Source organism: Microcaecilia unicolor, chromosome 8, assembly GCF_901765095.1.
Source record: "Microcaecilia unicolor chromosome 8, aMicUni1.1, whole genome shotgun sequence".
NCBI lineage: Eukaryota > Metazoa > Chordata > Amphibia > Gymnophiona > Siphonopidae > Microcaecilia > Microcaecilia unicolor.
Window position 1 is genome coordinate 37,126,935 of NC_044038.1, and position 17,497 is coordinate 37,144,431.

The following is a 17,497-nucleotide window of genomic DNA, read 5'->3' on the forward strand; positions in this document are numbered from 1 at the left end:
GCCCCTGTTGGCTCTGCCATTATGCTGGGGACGAAGCGCCCGCCTAGAACCTTCCACGTGCATGATGCCATGCACACCTTAATTTCGGCTCAATGGGATGTCCCAGAAGCGAGCCTTAAAGTGGCTAGGGGCTATGTCCCGCCTCTATCCTTTGACTGAAAGTGAAACGTGAGGCCTATCTGTGGCCTACCGTGGATTCGTTTAATCACTGCGGTGACTAAGAAAACGGCGTTGCCGGTGGAAGGTGGCACGGCCCTAAAGGACGCCCAAGACAGAAGATTGGAGGCGGCCTTAAGGTCGTCCTTTGAGGCGGCTGCTTTAAGTTGGCAGGCCTCAGTTTGCGGCTCCTATGTGGCCAGGGCGTGCCTGACTATGGTGCAGCGGGCTTCCCCCTCGATCATTCCTTGAGGGCTGATTGGCCGGCCCCTGGAATCGGGCTTAGCCTATTTGGCAGACTTGCTGTATGATGTCTTGAGGGCCTCAGCTAAAGGCAATGGCTCAGACAATCTCTGCGCGGCGGTGGCTTTGGCTGAAACATTGGTCTGCTGACCACGCCTCTAAATCCCGCCTGGCTAGAATTGCCTTTTAAAGGCAAGCTGCTCTTGGGGTCGAGCTGGACAAAATCGGATCGATCTTGGCACGTCTAAGGGCAAGAAGTTACCAGAGGTCGGGCTCGGGGCTAGTACTCGTCCGGTACCGTCAGAGGACAGTTTCAGGAAGCCCGTCGGTACCAGGCCCGGGCAGGTCGGGGTTTCCTCTGCCCCCTCTTCCTTTAAGAGGATTTCTCTCCCAAGCAGCATTCCTTTCGCAGAGACCGCCGTCCCGGAGGTGCTCCCTCCGTCCTCCCCCAGGGTCTCGTACCCAATGACGGGGCCTTGGTCCACGCCCCAGTGCAGATTGGAGGACGGCTGTCCTCGTTTCTGGGCGAGTGGACCACAATAACTCAGACGCTTGGGTGCTGGAAGTCATCAGAGACGGCTACAAGCTAGAGTTCTGCCGACCCTTAGAGAGACGGGTTTGTACTCTCTCCCTGGCAAGTCTCCGTCAAGCTGTGGTATGCAGCAGACTTTGGACAATCTGATCCGCCTGGGTGCGGTCGTTCCGGTGCCAGAAAGTCAGCTTGGCAAGGGGCGTTACTCCATTTACTTGTGGTACCAAAGAAAGGAGGTTCTGTCCGGCCTATCCTCGACCTCAAGGGGTCAATCGGGCCTTGAAAGTGCGGCACTTTCGCATGGAGACTCTCCGCTCTGTTATAGCGGCAGTGAAGGCAGGGGAGTACCTGGCAATCCTGGACCATCAAGGAAGCGTACTTGCATATTCCCATCTGGCCTCCTCATCAACGCTTCTTTCTGCGTTTTGCAGTCCTGGGCCGACACTTCCAGTTCAGAGCCCTCCCGTTCGGGTTGGCTACTGCTCCGCGGACCTTTTCCAAAGTAATGGTGGTCATCGCGGCCTTCCTGCGAAAGGAAGGGGTACAAGTCCATCCTTATCTGGACAACTGGTTGATCCGAGCCCCCTCTTATGCAGAGTGCGGCAAAGCTGTGGACCGGTAGTTGCTCTTTTGAGCTCCCTGGGATGGATCATCAACTGGGAGAAAAGCCAGCTGCGCCCGACTCAGTCCCTGGAGTATCTGGGAGTTCGATTCGACACCCAAGTGGACAGAGTGTTCCTGCCAGACAATCGGATTGTCAAGCTTCAGGCTCAGGTGGACCAGTTCCTAGTAGCCTCTCCTCTTCGGGCTTGGGACTATGTGCAGCTGTTGGGCTCTATGACGGCCACGATGGAAGTAGTGCCCTGGGCCAGGGCTCATATGAGACCACTACAACAATCTCTGCTGCAGCGCTGGACTCCGATGTCGGAGGATTATGCTGTGCGCCTTCCCTTGGACCCAGCAGTGCGCAAGGCGCTGAGCTGGTGGATGCAGACAGACAAGTTGTCTGCGGGAATGCCTCTGGTGACCCCGAGTGGATTGTCGTCACGACGGACGCCTCTTTGTCGGGCTGGGGAGCCCACTGCTTGGGAAGGACAGCGCAGGGGCTCTGGTCTCCTGCAGAGGCAAAGTGGTCTATCAACCTCCTGGAACTCAGAGCCATTCGGTTGGCGCTTTTGGAGTTCATCCCGGTACTGGTGTTGAAGCCGGTATGGGTCCTGTCGGACAATGCCACGGCTGTGGCCTATGTCAACCGCCAGGGAGGTACCAAGAGCGCCCCTCTAGCCAAGGAGGCTATGAATCTATGCCAGTGGGCAGAAGCGAACCTGGAGCAGCTGTCAGCGGCCCACATTGCCGGAGTCATGAATGTCAAGGCGGACTTTCTCAGTCGCCATACCTTGGAGCCCGGAGAGTGGCAGCTATCTGCTCAGGCGTTCTTGGACATCACGAAGCGCTGGGGGCCAGCCGAGCCTAGATCTGATGGCGTCATCGGCCAATTGCCAAGTGCCGCGCTTTTTCAGCAGAGGACGGGACCCTCGATCCTGGGAGTAGATGCTCTTCTCCAACAGTGGCCGACTCAAGAGCTTCTCTATGTGTTCCCACGCCCTGGCCCAATGTTGGGCAGGGTGCTAGACCGGGTGGCAAAGCATCCCGGCAGGGTAATCCTGGTGGGTCCGGATTGGCCCAGACGTCCCTGGTATGGCGGACTTGATCAGGCTCTCAGTCGACGATCCTCTGCGGCTGCCAGTGGAGCAGGGCCTGTTACATCAGGGTCCCGTGGTGATGGAGGATCCCTCCCCCTTTGGTCTTACGGCCTGGCTATTGAGCGGCAGCGTCTGAGAAGAAGGGCTTCTCAGACAAGGTCATCGCCACTATGCTGAGAGCGAGGAAGCGCTCTACTTCTACTGCTTACGCCAGGGTTTGGCGTATATTTGCAGCGTGGTGTGAAGCAGGCTCACTTTCCTCCCTTCACTGCTCCAATTTCTTCAGTGTTGGCGTTCCTGCAAGAAGGTCTGGAGAAAGGCCTGTCGCTCAGTTCCCTTAAAGTCCCAGGTAGCGGCTCTGGCTTGCTTCAGGGGCCGCCTGAAGGGTGCTTCCCTGGCTTCGCAGCCAGATGTGGTGCGCTTTCTCAAGGGAGTTAATCACCTGCGCCCTCCTCTGCACTCAGTGGTGCCTGCGTGGAATCTCAACCTGGTGCTAAGAGCATTGCAGAAGCCGCCTTTTGAACCCTTGTCGAGGGCATCTCTGAAAGACCTGACGTTGAAAGCAGTCTTTTTGGTGGCTATCACTTCAGCCGAAGAGTTTCCGAGCTCCAGGCGCTCTCATGTCGAGAGCCTTTTCTGCAGTTCACTGAGGCAGGAGTGACTATTCGCACAGTGCCTTCCTTCCTGCCCAAGGTTGTTTCTCGCTTCCATGTGAAATCAGCAGCTCTGTCTCCCTTCCTTTCGTAGGGAGGACTACCCAGAGGAGTACTCTGCTCTTAAATATCTGGATGTGAGACCAGTCATCATCAGATACTTGGAGTGACCAATGAGTTCCGGAAATCGGATCATCTGTTTGTCCTGTTTGCAGGTCCTCGTAAGGGTCTGCAGGCTGCTAAGCCTACAGTGGCAAGATGGGTCAAGGAAGCCATTGCAGCGGCTTATGTGGCCGCAGGGGAAGGTGCCGCCTATCCAGCTGAAGGCTCACTCCACTAGAGCTCAGGCGGCCTCGATGGCAGAGGCCGGGTCCGTCTCCTTGGAAGAGATATGCAAGGGCGGCAACTTGGGCTTCGGCTCATACATTCTCCAAGCATTACTGCTTGACTGTGGCTGCACGGGCGGAGGCCCGGTTTGGAGCTTCAGTGTTGAGGTCAGGGATTTCAATGTCCCGCCCTGGGTGAGTACTGCTTCGGTACATCCCACCAGTCTATGGATTGATCAGCTTGATGATATGGAAGGTAAAATTATGTATCATACCTGAATTTTCTTTCCATTAATCATAGCTGATCAATCCATAGCCCCTCCCAGATATCTGTACTGTTTTTATTCTGGTTGCATTTCAGGTTCAAGTTAGTCTTCCGTTACTTCAGAAAGAACTTCGTGTTCAAGTTTTTCACTTGGATTCTCAGAGTTGAGACGAGTTTGTGTTACAGTGAGCTGCTGCATTCCTCTCCCCTCCGTTTTACGGGGCTGGATTGAGATTTAAATTCTGCCGGCACTCCCTCCCGCTTCGTGCGGCTGTAGGGCAGCTTTGTACCCCTCCCGCTTCGGCGGTGTTAGGGTCAGTCAGCTCCTCCCGCGGTTGCGGTTGCAGGATAAGCCAGATCCCCCCCGCATCGGCGGGTGTGGTGTCCCTCCCCCGCTCCGCGGGGGATGAGCTGGACGGATTCCCCTCCCCCACTGTTGTGGGGATGAGCTGGGTTAATTCCCCCTCCCCCGTTTCGGCGGTGGTGAGCTGGGGCAGAGTGTCCCTTCGTGGGTGTAATTCTCTAAGTGCTGAGTCCTGCGGATGGAGCTTTGATATCGACATACTGAGGAGTTTTCCGGCAGCACATGACCACATATAGGGAGGCAAAAAGTTTGCTCTCTATCTCCACCTGCTGGTAGATGGACACAACCCACCAGTCTATGGATTGATCAGCTATGATTAATGGAAAGAAAATTATCAGGTATGATACATAATTTTACCTTTACTCTGGGATCTGCACCCAATTTTGGGCACGAGGATTTATATCAGTTGAACCCTGGTGTAAATCCCCCATGCCTAAATTAGGCACGGATTCCCCAAATTCTATAACAGCACGAAAATCATACAAACACCCTGGACTTCCTCATGCCCCTCCCATGACCATATCCCTTTTTGGATCTGCATGGAAAAATTTACACTTGCATCTTTAATAGCAGTTATAAAGATGTGCTAATTAATGCAGATAATTGATGGTGCCTAATTATTGTCACTAATTGGCTTGTTAAACAATTATGTACACAATTTGGGCGTGCGCCCAAATTTGGACATGCAATTTTGAACAGTATATATAGAATTTGGGGGCTAGAGTTGCACATCCCTTGAAGTACAGTCATTAGAGTGTTTATCAATAGCCTGACATGTTCGTGGCACCTTTGCCTGTATTAGGGGCTGAAATGCAGAACTCTTCACTTTGGCACTTCAGTTCAACACCACCTATAAAATAGGTGTACCGTAAGAGGAATCAATCAGCATGTAGAAAAACAAAAAGTTAGATAAATAAAGGAAATCTAAAAGAAACCAAAATAAAGGGGGAATAAAACAAAAAAAGATAGTAACTAATACATCCACTCAAGGTGTCAAACCTTTAAAAAGTGTGCAATCACCAGATGTGTACATCAGCTTTACTTTATAGAACTTTTTTTATATCATTCTCCGTATAGAAAATTTTACAAAAACCATAACAAAGAGCATATATTAGTGCTACTAGTCACCAGACCATAACACTATAAAGGCTTTTACCAAGAAAACAGCCAAACTGCATTTTATTAAGATAATTTATTTTATGAAAAAAATAGGTTTTTGTGTCTTGCATAGTTATTTTTCCATGGCATTTCACACTGAACCACAGATCTGACAGCTTCCGTTTTTGAATTTCATCTTGCTCTGGCTAAGCTTGCATTAAATTGTACAATGAAGTTGTCTTATCCTCCCCTTTGTACTTCTTATGCTCTTCTTCCCTTTGACATGCTGTCATCTTTCCTTCCAATTTCCCCTATTATTCTTGTCTTTCTCTCTCTTGTCTGTGTTTTTTACTGCCTATCCCCCATAATATTGTTATTTTACTATTCTCAAACGCTTAGGGCCCTTTTACTAAGTGGCGGTAAAAGGGGGGCCTTGTTGGCATCAACGTATGTTTTTTGATGCAGTATGAAGCCCCTTTACTGCAAGGGGTAAAGGCTTTATTTTTCTTTTTAAGAATGGCCATGTGGTAAGTGAACCTATTGTCGCACCGGCCATTCAGGGACGGAGCACTTACCGCCACCCATTGATTTGGCGGTAAGGGCTCCCCACGCTAACCTGGCACTAACTGAGCAGCATGCGGCACTGACTGATTACTGCTGGGTAACACCAGCGCTACAAAATAAAAAATATTTTGTAGTGCCAGAAATGGCGTGGGCTGAGAGTGGCTGCCCCGCCGGTAGTTACGGATTAGCAGTGACCTCCGCTTGGTAAAAGACCCCCTTAGAGTTTTACATATATAAGCAGTATTGTAAGCTCTTTGAGCAAGGGACTGTCTTTCTTCTATGTTGTGCAGCGCTGGCGTATGCCTTGTAGCGCTATAGAAATGCTAATAGTAGTAGTAGCAGTATATCAAATAATTGAACCTTGACTTGAACCTTACTAGAGCATGTTGCACTGTATTCTGCCAGTCAGGGTTTTCATCAGAGGATAGGACCTGAAAGAAATGGCCTGTCTGGAATTTGGCATGCACTAAATCAAAGGTGAAAATTTCTTAAAAAAAAATAACAAAAGTCTGTATGTGAGGAAAATGTATACACAAAGATAGCTGCCAGCCTCACTCTTGTATATAAAGATGTCGGACAAACCAAAATAATATTTAAAATATTATTAAATGTGCTCGTAAATAGCCAGAAGTGTCTGCATATACAGAGTCTACATGATATGAGCCCGACAGTTTGTAATCATTGCACTGAAAAATAGTGTCCAGTAGCTTCCCAAGTGTTTCAAACAAAATTGTAAACCATTAGTGTATGTCAACAATTGTCCATAAAACTGATAAATGCATATAGTTATGTTGAGCAAATGATGCACAAATGTGGTTCCTCCATATCAGGAATCCGGAACCACTAAAAATTAAATACCATCAGCACATCTTACGGCCCCCAACATGGGCTGTGTTTTGCTATTAGCTTCAGGAGAGCCGTACTCCAACTTTAAATATAATCCATAATATCAGTAAGTTCTTCAATTCAGGGCCATCAATGCTCAAAAAGATTGGAAAAGAAATATAAACTGAATAAGCAGTCACAGTCACACTTAACTTCTAGATATATATTGCAGCAGTTCCGGGGTACCTCATTCATAATATGATGATTAATGTTCAATGCCCGTCACAAAATGACTCCTCATTTTTAATAGATACAGAAGCACATGTACATATACCCATATCCTTAGTGGTTCTGTAACTAAACAAAATCAGCCATTGGACCATTCAGTCCCCCATGGTTAAGGGGCCGCTTGCCACTTCACTTCCCTATTGAGCCCTGCAGCTGCCACTGTATTCCATTATAGATCCATTGTTTTCTTTTCCCCACAAATGTTAAAGATGTTCCCACCCTGCAGTAGTTTCACACTTCCCAAAACCAAAAATCTCAGATCTGTCAACAACTGATCATTTGGATCTAGTGTTCAATCAGTGGGGCCTACATCACTTGATTTTGAATGAGGTTCAGATATTCAAATTCTAATGTTTCTTTTGTTATGTATCCAATATAGAGAAAGTTCCTTGGACATTGAGTTTAAATACACAACTTGCGATGTCAAGCAAGTCAATTACATTGTGCAAAGTATACATTTGAAACACATTCAATGAGCATTATTTTGGTCACAGCACATGCTTCATATACTGCATTGATTACATCGATAGTGGCCGTATTCCATAACGTTCCTCCCTCACACTTTGCAGTGTTAAGATCAAGTTGTAGTCACAATATTTCTTCCTCTTCAAAACGCAAAACTTGGGGCTTCCGCAAAACCTCATGCACCTGAAGTATATACCAGTACTGCTTGATAATACATTTAACAACAAATGATTGATTTGAATATGGTAACACTCAACCAAAGAGGATTATTGCACTGAAGGCATAGAATTCAGAAGAGGTTCTTGTGCAAAATATGCTGGTTTATATGCTTGTTAAAAACTCATTTTGGGGTCCTCTCTCTTCAGAATACAATTGCACATAACATTGGCCTACTGCGGAAAGTCCATCATGTCACTATACAGCCATTGCAACATAAAAACTGCCCTTCAGGATATTATTGTGGAAAATGTTTGGGATGAAAAACTTTGATTATTGTAATAAATTGTTTCTATAGTATCTTCACAGAACAAGTGAAGTTGAGAAATATGTACTTATGAAAGTGATCATAATGACCAAAAATGATACAGTGTACAGGGTCATGGATTTGATATACTGCCTTTTTGTGGGTACAGCCAAAGCAGTTTGCATATATTAGAGTCAGGTGCTTACAGTGACTTCCAGAAAAGTTTAGGTTAGCATCACATGAAATTCAGGCCATCCCATCAAATTGCCTTTGGATCCTCCATAACTAGAAAGATGTCATCGATACATCACTGCAGAAAAGAAGAAACAGACTCACGTGATGAAGATAAGACAAAATTTGTTCAATACATTTAAATAAAAACAGCATACAATTGTCCTCTAGCTGCCCAGCATGACCATGTTTCACCCTCTCAAGGGCTGTGACAGGGGCGTAACATAAACTGTGAAAATAATGAATACATAAAAGGCCATCAGATAATAGTTTATAGCAGAAACCACTCACAGCATGATGTACATATAAGAACAGCAACAGCTCAGATGTTAATATATAAAAACCAGCATTACGTACCCAGCAGGAGCATATAATGTTTCCCTGACTGGTTATGCATTGAAATAACACAAAAAGGCAATGAAATTAGATAGAGTAAAAAGCCCATAAAGCAGCAAATTTCAAAAGCAGTCACTTCAAAGTGTAAAAATATTAAAATGATACCAGAGCAGCATATAAACTAAAGCTCTGTTTTTTTTCAAGCGGCTGTGTCCTGACACAGGCTGCTCCCATATACAAATTGTTATGTTGAAGTTGAGTGGCTAGAGGACAATTGTATGCAGATTTTTTATATGTATTGAAATAAATTTTGTCTTATTTCATCACATGGGTCTGCTCTTCTTTTATGCTGTTCTGGATCTTGCAGACCGCTTGCCTGTGGTGTTTTTGGATCAATACATCGCTTCCAAAATGAAATGTGAGACATAAATGGAGGTGTACAAAATTTTTCTCTTTAAATGCTGCTTCATATAGACCATGCCATTGGATGGTTGAAGTCATGTGATTTTTAAAAAAATAAAAGTTTCATAATGATGCAATCAAGCAATCATACTTGTACAGAAAGCTGATCAAAAGAAAGGGGACCCCCCCCCTCCAATGAAGTCTTCCTTCCACATTATTCAGGCAAAGTAAAGAGCTACAGTTCCCACAGCTTCAGAGATCCAATACTACAAGAGGTCAAAAATGTAAAATAAAATAAAAGGAAGCCATTTGTTGGGTTGCAAAATTTACAGAGATGCAATTACTTACTGAACCCTTCCAGGAGTTACCCCCAAGGAACTGAAACAGACATCCTTCTCGTAATAGATAACAGTGATGTCAAGTGCAAAAGGCTCCCAAAATATAAACTTGTTAGAATGATGATATATTTTACATTGACATGGAAATTTCAGCTGACAGAAGCTCTCAGTTGAACAACTCCTGGAAAGACAGTAGCAAAAATTGTTAGCTATTTTTTGGAAAAAAAATTCTTCCACCCATAAAACTCTTCCTCTTTAGATCTGAAATTGAATTGGAGTAAAATGTCTCTATCATGACTTGTCAGTAAGACCGCGGCTAATGTTGCCTGCGGGAATGCCAGTAGTGCTTCTTGAAAGTTCTTCTATTCTCCAGCTTCCTAAGAATTTAATGTAATTTTTCTATCATTAACTGCCACCATGCTTCTGGTAGTCAGGAAATGTGCCCATTGTATAGATGGTATTAGTTCTGGAGATAGACATAAGACTTCAGGTAAATAGTACTTAGGTCTGTAGCCAAGATATTCTGAATGCAGGGAAAAATTTTATACTCTTAGATTCATATTTCTAGTAGAATTTTCTAAACTTTCCACCTTAAAACATAGCAGATAAATTTGAAACATAGGTGATTTTGGAATGCTTGCATTTGAGCAACTAACTTAAGTATTTTGAAACTGAGCCAATAATCTTTAACACTAGATTATGCTGACTCCAAAAGAGGCAGCTTATTTTCCACCAGTAATTTGAGGGGTTAAATTGTTAATAAATGGAAGGAGCATTTTGCTAAATCTGAGATTGATAACCAAATAGGCTTTAAAGTCTTTTCATCAGGTTTATGCAAGAGTGAAACGTGTAACTCCTGGGCAACTCCTACCTCAGAGATACCCTTAGCTTGTTTTGAAGTCTGTCCAGAATCTCCTCCACTTGGGTGCTCCTTTTCCTCCATCCTAGCTTGTTGTCCCATGGTGATTTTCTCTGGCTTACCAATCCGAGCCAGACTTTTTCATTCCTGCAGCCTCTCACCTTCCTTCCATCTTGCGAGTGCGGCACAACTGGGATAGTAGAGCTCACTCCTTTTGGCGGCGGGGGTAGGGTCTGAATGTACGGGCGCAGCGTCACCTCGAGGCCCAAGGAAGACTCCTGTTCTCCTACTATAGAAGCAGTCTCCAGCAGGCATATGCACCTGATCATTTCCTTGATCTGCTGGCTCACATAGGTTCAACAATGGTAGCAGCAGAAATTCGGAAAGACCTGGGTTTTTGTCCACCATTTTCCCATTGTGGTAAATGGAGAGAGAAAACAGGAGACATGCAGCAGCCATCTTAGATCTCTGGCAGCAAATTTATGTAATTATAAACTACAGTTTGTATGTGTGTTTTATTACTGTATTTATTAGTTTATTTTGGTTGTATTTTATTATTCTTTCCAACTCCACAGAAGTTGGAAGAATTATACACAAGGTTTGAGAGTAAGGGCAAAATACCCTCAAAACTTTTAACAGAATGTTATCCAATTTAGCATAGTAGGAAAATATGATGAAGGACCAGATGAGACTTTGGTGGGGAGGGGGTTATGGGGGGGGGGAGTGTGAGATAGGATAAAACTTACATGGATTGCACTTGATATGGAATGTTGGTTATTGTGCTTTGTAAGACAGTAAAGACCAAATGTTTATGTTGAAAACTTGTGAATAAAAAGAAAGTTAAAAGAAAATGGCCCTATCAGACAAAGGCTTCCAGAGAAATAATCTCCAGACAAAAATAAATACTAAAAGATGTCCCATTTGCATTTCTATGGAAGAAGCATTCCAGCTCCATAACACAGAAATTTAGATAACAGTGATAAAAAGCATTTAGGGGCCCTTTTACTAAGCTGGTGGTAAAAGGGGCCCTGTGCTAGCAGCGGCTGTTTTTGCCACACGCTGAGGTCCTTGTTACCGCAGTGGTAAAATCCCAAAAAAAGAATGGGCATGAAGTAAGTTTGCACTTAACCACGCAGGCATTTGGGGGGAGTACTTACCACCACCCATTGAGGCGGTAGTAAGGGCTCCAGCACTAACCCAGTGATAACTGGGCAGCGCATGGTGCTGCCTGATTACCATTTGCTTAACCCCCTGTAGGAAATATTTTTCTGGAGTTTCCGATAGTGCCAGAAATGCTGTTCGCTGGGGGGGGGGTGGGGAGCAGAACTACCACCGGAAGCCGCGTTAGTGTCTGCTGTAGTTCTGATTTGCTGTGCAGCAAGCCCATTACTAGGCGGCAACCCTTTAGTAAAAGGCCCCTTAGGAATTCCTCCTTTCAAACTATCTTTCTCTTGTTCTTATTTTCACTCTTCCCTCCCACCAGCTACTCATCAGTTCCTGTATCCCCAAATTACCTCCAACTCACCTGCTGGCATATATCCTCCTGCCATTATTACTACTACTACTTAACATTTCTATAGCGCTACTAGATGTACGCAGCGCTGTACACGTGAACATGAAGAGACAGTCCCTACTCGACAGAGCTTACATCTAATTAGGACAAACAGGACAAATAAGAGATCAGGGGACTATTAAAGTGAAGATGATAAATAAAGGGTTCTGAACAAGTGAACAAGGGTTAGGAGGTTAAAAGTCAAAACTACCCCCAAATACTTGTCTCCCCCCTCCGTCAACCACATCAGAGAGACACACAGAGACAACAGAGCTGCACACATGGACTCAAAGGATAGAAGGAATTCCATAAGCCATGCTCTGCATGCTTTCCGCTCTTTGTTTTCTTCAGTGGTTTTCATTTCACTCTTCCATTAATTGAAAAGGCAGAATATCTTTTATTTTTTTTTTTTGTTTACATTTGTACCCTGCACTTTCCCACTCATGTCAGGGCTCAATGCGGCTTACATGGGGCAATGGAGGGTTAAGTGACTTGCCCAGAGTCACAAGGAGCTCCCTGTGCCTCAAGTGGGAATCGAACTCAGTTCCTCCGTTCCCAGGACCAGAGTCCACCACCCCAACCACTAGGCCATATATTGTTTTTAAAGGCCTTCTGGGCGGCTTACAATCTAAAATAGTAGAGAAGACAGAGATACATAACAGAGGGGAGAGATATACTTAGAGGATACAGGGTTAGAACTATAATTTTAGATAGGATAGTGGGGGGGGGGGGAGGGGAGGTAGAACAGTAGGAATGCTGCAAGTATTTCTTGGGTTCCTCTCGGATCTTGAATTAAGATCACAACTTATCTCACATAGGCCACTGTGCAGCTTTTAAATGTTAATGACTGTAGTGATTAATGGCTTCAACTGACTTTGAGGTGGAAGGCATTTCTAGTCCTCTGAGGCTTTGGTTACAACTATCTTGTTTGTTTGATATTTCTGCTAAAATAAAACTTTAAATAATGAATATCCTTTTGATAGGTGCCTTGTTTCATATATTGCGGGGAACCACAGTAAAGTATTCCAAAATTCGCTGTTTTGAGTCTCAATGTCAACTTGACCTGTGCCGTCATGAGGTTCGATATGGCTGTTTAAGAGAAGATGAGTGTTTTTAATGCTCACAGTCTCGTAGAACTCAAGGTCTGGATGATGCAGAAAGAAACAGGTATTTTGTTTATGCTGTTAGAATTTGTCAGAAAGTTCACTGACATTACAGAAACTGGTATCTGTTGAATAAAATATGTAGTATATTGTGGGGGGGAAGGCCCCGTCCCCCACCCCCACACACACACCTTTGCAGTCCTCATGCCTCTAACACCCAGCCCCTGACTCCCCTGATATGTCTTGATAATCTGTGTGGATAGGACACCAAGAAAAAAATTGTTAGTGAGTGCAGATGATGACAGCTTCCCATCTCCCCCCCCCCCCCCCCCCCCCCCCCCCGAGCCAAGCAAACTAATATGTTTTCTTTGCCTTTAGGTTAAAATAACAAAAATCAACAAATATCATTATAGAAGGGTTTAGGGGGCCCTTTTACTAAGCCGCGGTAGGGGCTACCGTGTGCCAAATCGACCCTACTGCTTGGGGTATTACGGGCACCTGGCAGTAGTTCTGAAGATGGAGGCACACAGTTTCCAGTGGTAGAAAATAATTTTCTATTTTCTACCACATGGGGGCGTCCCAGCGGTAATCAGCAGTGCGGCCACATTGCCTCGCACTGCCTGATTACCACACAGTAGCATGTGAGTCCTTACCGACCCTTCTAAATAGGTGTCAGTAAGGGCTGAGGCAGTAAATAGCCGCAGACTAACTTTAATATTACGCATGGCCATTTACTGCCTCATTTTAAAGAGGCCTGTTTCCCGCTACCGTAAAAATGGCCCAGCGGGGTGCCAAAACTACACAGGCCATTTTTTACAGTGGCTTAGTAAAAGAGCCCCTTATTTAATGTTTAGCAAAAATGCTTCCCTGAGATATCGTAAGTAAAAGTACCTTCCAAAGACGGGCAAAATTCAGGTAGATTTTAATTAGAAGGACTGCTCCTTTATTATAGTAGAGCTTCTAGTTTAGGTTTAACTGATGACTCATGCTGGATTTAAGCATGGGCAATATAGGCACCTGCCTGGGGTGCTAAACTCAGGTCAAACCAATTCCTGCTTACTTTAGGGCCAAGTGCATGTGCTGTTTCAAAGCGCTGGCACTGTGGCTTTCTATGTTCCCCTTCTGGCTCTCCAATATTTTGAGGGATCTCTGACACCCTTCCCTGACCCCCCCGTTCTCTGGAATCTGGGGTGTAAGTGTTGCTGGTGGGACACCGAAATCCAGCCCGGGATAAACCCTGATAACACCCCCAATCTAAAAATAATTTAAAATAGGGTGTTTATTAAATAAACACTACTTCCGATGCTTTGGATCCTTCACTCTGTTTTTGTGTTTTGTTTCCATGTTGAAAAGTTCAGTTGCACAACTGTATGCATTTGATTCAACTAGAAACATATCCAGTGAAAAAAAACCATAAACACCACATTTTGTAAGTTATGCATGTCCCTGCTGACCGCCTCTGGAGGAAATCTCGCACCCATTCAGACTTCTTTCACTACAAATTCATGCTATCCTCCTTCCACTCCTCCCTATTCCTTGCCAAAACAGGACTATTACACCCAATTGACCAATTCTCTCAGCTCCAACCCCCGCCGCCGTCTCTTCGCCACCCTTAACTCCCTCCTCAAGTGCCCTCCGCCTCCCACCCCCCCCCCTCGCTCCTCTCCTCATCACTGGCTGATTACTTCCGCGACAAGGTGCAAAAGATCAACCTTGAGTTCACCTACCAAGCCATCTCCTCCTCTTCACCCGTCAACCCTCTCCCTCAACCAACAAACCCAGGCCTCTTTCTCCTCCTTTCCTGACATCACCGAGGAGGAAAACCGCTCGCCTTCTTTCCTCCTCGAAATGCACCACCTGCTCTTCTGACCCCATCCCCACCAACTTACTTAACATCATCTCTCATACTGTCACCCCCTCCATCTGTCATATCCTCAACCTCTCTCTTTCCACTGCAACTGTCCCCGACACCTTCAAGCACGCCGTAGTCACACCTCTCCCTCAAAAAATCATCACTTGACCCTACTGTCCCTCCAACTACCCGCCCCATCTCCCTCCTACCCGTCCTCTCCAAATACTTTGAGCGTGCTGTTCACAGCTCTGCCTCGACATAAACAGCACTCTCTAAAGTCTGTAATGACCTGTTCCTTGGCCAAATCCAGGAGGCCAACTACTCCATCCTCATCTCCTCGATCTATCCGCCCGCTTTGACACGTTCAATCATGACTTACTGTCTTGCCACACTGTCCTCATTTGGGTTCCAGGGCGCTTTCCCTCTCCTGTTCTCCTCCTATCTCTCCCACCGCACCTTCAGAGTTCACTCTCATGGATCTTCCTCCACCCCCAACCCGCTAGTCTGTTGGCGTTCCCCAGGGATCTGTCCTTGGACCCCTTCTCTTCTCAATCTATACCTCTTCCCTGGGCTCCCTGATCTCATCTCATGGTTTCCAGTATCATCTCTATGCTGATGACACCCAGCTGTATCTCTCCACACCAGACATCACCGCTGAGACCCAGGCAAAGGTATCAGCCTGCCTAGCCAACATTGCTGCATGGATGTCCCAACCGCCATCTGAAACTGAACATGTCCAAGACCGAGCTCTCGTCTTTCCACCAAAACCCACTTCTCCTCTTCCTCCACTTTCTATCTCAGTTGATAACACCCTCATCCTCCCCGTCTCATCTGCCCGCAACCTCGGAGTCATCTTTGACTCCTCCCTCTCCTCTGCGCATATCCAGTAGACAGCCAAGACCTGTCGCTTCTTCCTCTTTAACATCAGCAAAATTTGCCCTTTCCTCTCTGAACACACCACCCGAACTCCTCGTCCACGCTCTCATTACCTCTCGCCTTGACTACTGCAACTTACTCTTCACCGGCCTCCCACTAGCCATCTATCCCCCCTTCAATCTGTTCAGAACTCTGCTGCACGTCTTATATTCCACCAGAACCGATATACTCATATCACCCCGCTCCTCAGGTCACTTCACTGGCTTCCATCAGATACCGCATTCAATTCAAGCTTCTCCTTCTTACCTACAAATGCACTCAGTCTGCTGCCCCTCACTACCTTTCTACCTCATCTCCCCTTACCTTCCCACCCGAAACCTCTGTTCACAGGACAAATCCCTCCTCTCAGTACCCTTCTCCACCACTGCCAACTCCAGGCTCCGCTCATTCTGCCTTGCCTCACCCCATGCTTGGAACAACCTTCCTGAGCCCTTACGCCAAGCCCCCTCCCTGCCCATCTTCAAGTCGTTGCTTAAAGCCCACCTCTTCAATGCTGTGTTCGGCACCTAACTCTTACCGTTCAGTAATCCAATTTGTCTGCCCCTTTCGGATTGACTGTTCACATTGTCTTTTAGATTGTAAGATCCTTGAGCAGGGACTGTCCCTCTATATTAAATTGTACAGCGCTGCGTAACCCTAGTAGCGCTTTAGAAATGTTAAGTAGTAGTAGTTTAAGTACCCATACTTACACCCAGCTCTATGCTGATGTAACTATAAATACCTAAGTGTTAGCCACATTTATAGTGGGTTACACTTGCGTTCTGTAATGGAACCTAGGAGATACTGTATAGTACATCTGGCCTTCAGATTTATCTGGCCGAACCCAGGAAAGAAAATTAACAGTTACATTTAAATTTCACCTTACAGTTCCTTAGCTCACAGTGTATAGACTGAGGTAGGCTGTAACTGAGCTATGAGCTCAGGAAAAATGGAAAAGGCTGGCATTGTCAAAAATAGAAGATGTAATTCACTTTCTACCTGAATTTGTGACATATGGGGTCGATATTCAAAGCGATTTAAACCAGATTAGAGAGGCTGCTGCCCAGTTAAATCGTACTGGATGACCCAGGAGCCAATATTCAGTTGCACATAACCAGACAATCCACTGAATATTGGCTCTGATCGCTACAACACTCATTAGTAGTGCCGAGGTGGTCCAGAGGCAGAGTTGGGGAGGAACTGAGAGTTATGCAGTGCCTACTTAGCTAACCGATTTCCATATTTTCCCAGACACTATATATCATATCACTTTTATAAATAGTCAATATTCTCACAGTGTGTCCAACATATTCATTCATAGACCCACATTATTCAGTGAACGGGGATCTTCAGAATTCTTAACAGCATATACCATCTAGGAACCATGTTCCAATATAATAATGGTGCTGTTCTCATCGTCATTGATCAACCCGCTTTCCTCCATATTTTTCCATTTTGTTCAAAATGGAAAAATATGGAGGAAAGCGGGTTGATCAATGACGATGAGAACAGAACCATTATTGTATTGGAACATGGTTCCTGGATGGTATATGCTGTTAAGAATTCTGAAGATCCCCGTTCACTAAATAATGTGGGTCTACTTAGCTAACCCGGGCATGTAGGACCACAGAAAAGGCAGTTCTGACTCTGCCATCGTTAGCTATGCAGGTGCAGCACTGAATATCGACCTTATCCCATAACTTCTGGGTGCTATCAAAGACCCAGATATTGAGTGCTGGTGGCTGGATAGGGCCCAACATTGAATATCTGGGTTTAAGTTAGCTGGTGGTAGTCAGCATTTACTGAAACACTGAGCTCCGCCAGCTCAATATTGACCAGATAGTAATTTGTACCACATGGGCATAGTAGACTTACACCTATTACATTAAAAAAGTTATTACAAGAAAAAACAAATTTAAATTGTGAATTGAAAAAAACGGGATTACATAGAAATGTTTTTATTT

At 45.6% G+C, this 17,497-nt stretch overlaps 1 protein-coding gene across 1 annotated transcript in view; it reads left to right on the forward strand.

Annotated features, from left to right (window-relative positions):
• The window catches only part of ZC3H7A (zinc finger CCCH-type containing 7A), a 125,422-nt gene that overhangs the window by 70,287 nt on the left and 37,638 nt on the right, over nt 1–17,497 (forward strand). Inside the window, 3 exon segments of the mRNA XM_030210976.1 lie at nt 12,647–12,656; nt 12,658–12,774; nt 12,776–12,830. Coding sequence (XP_030066836.1) covers nt 12,647–12,656; nt 12,658–12,774; nt 12,776–12,830 — 182 coding nt within the window.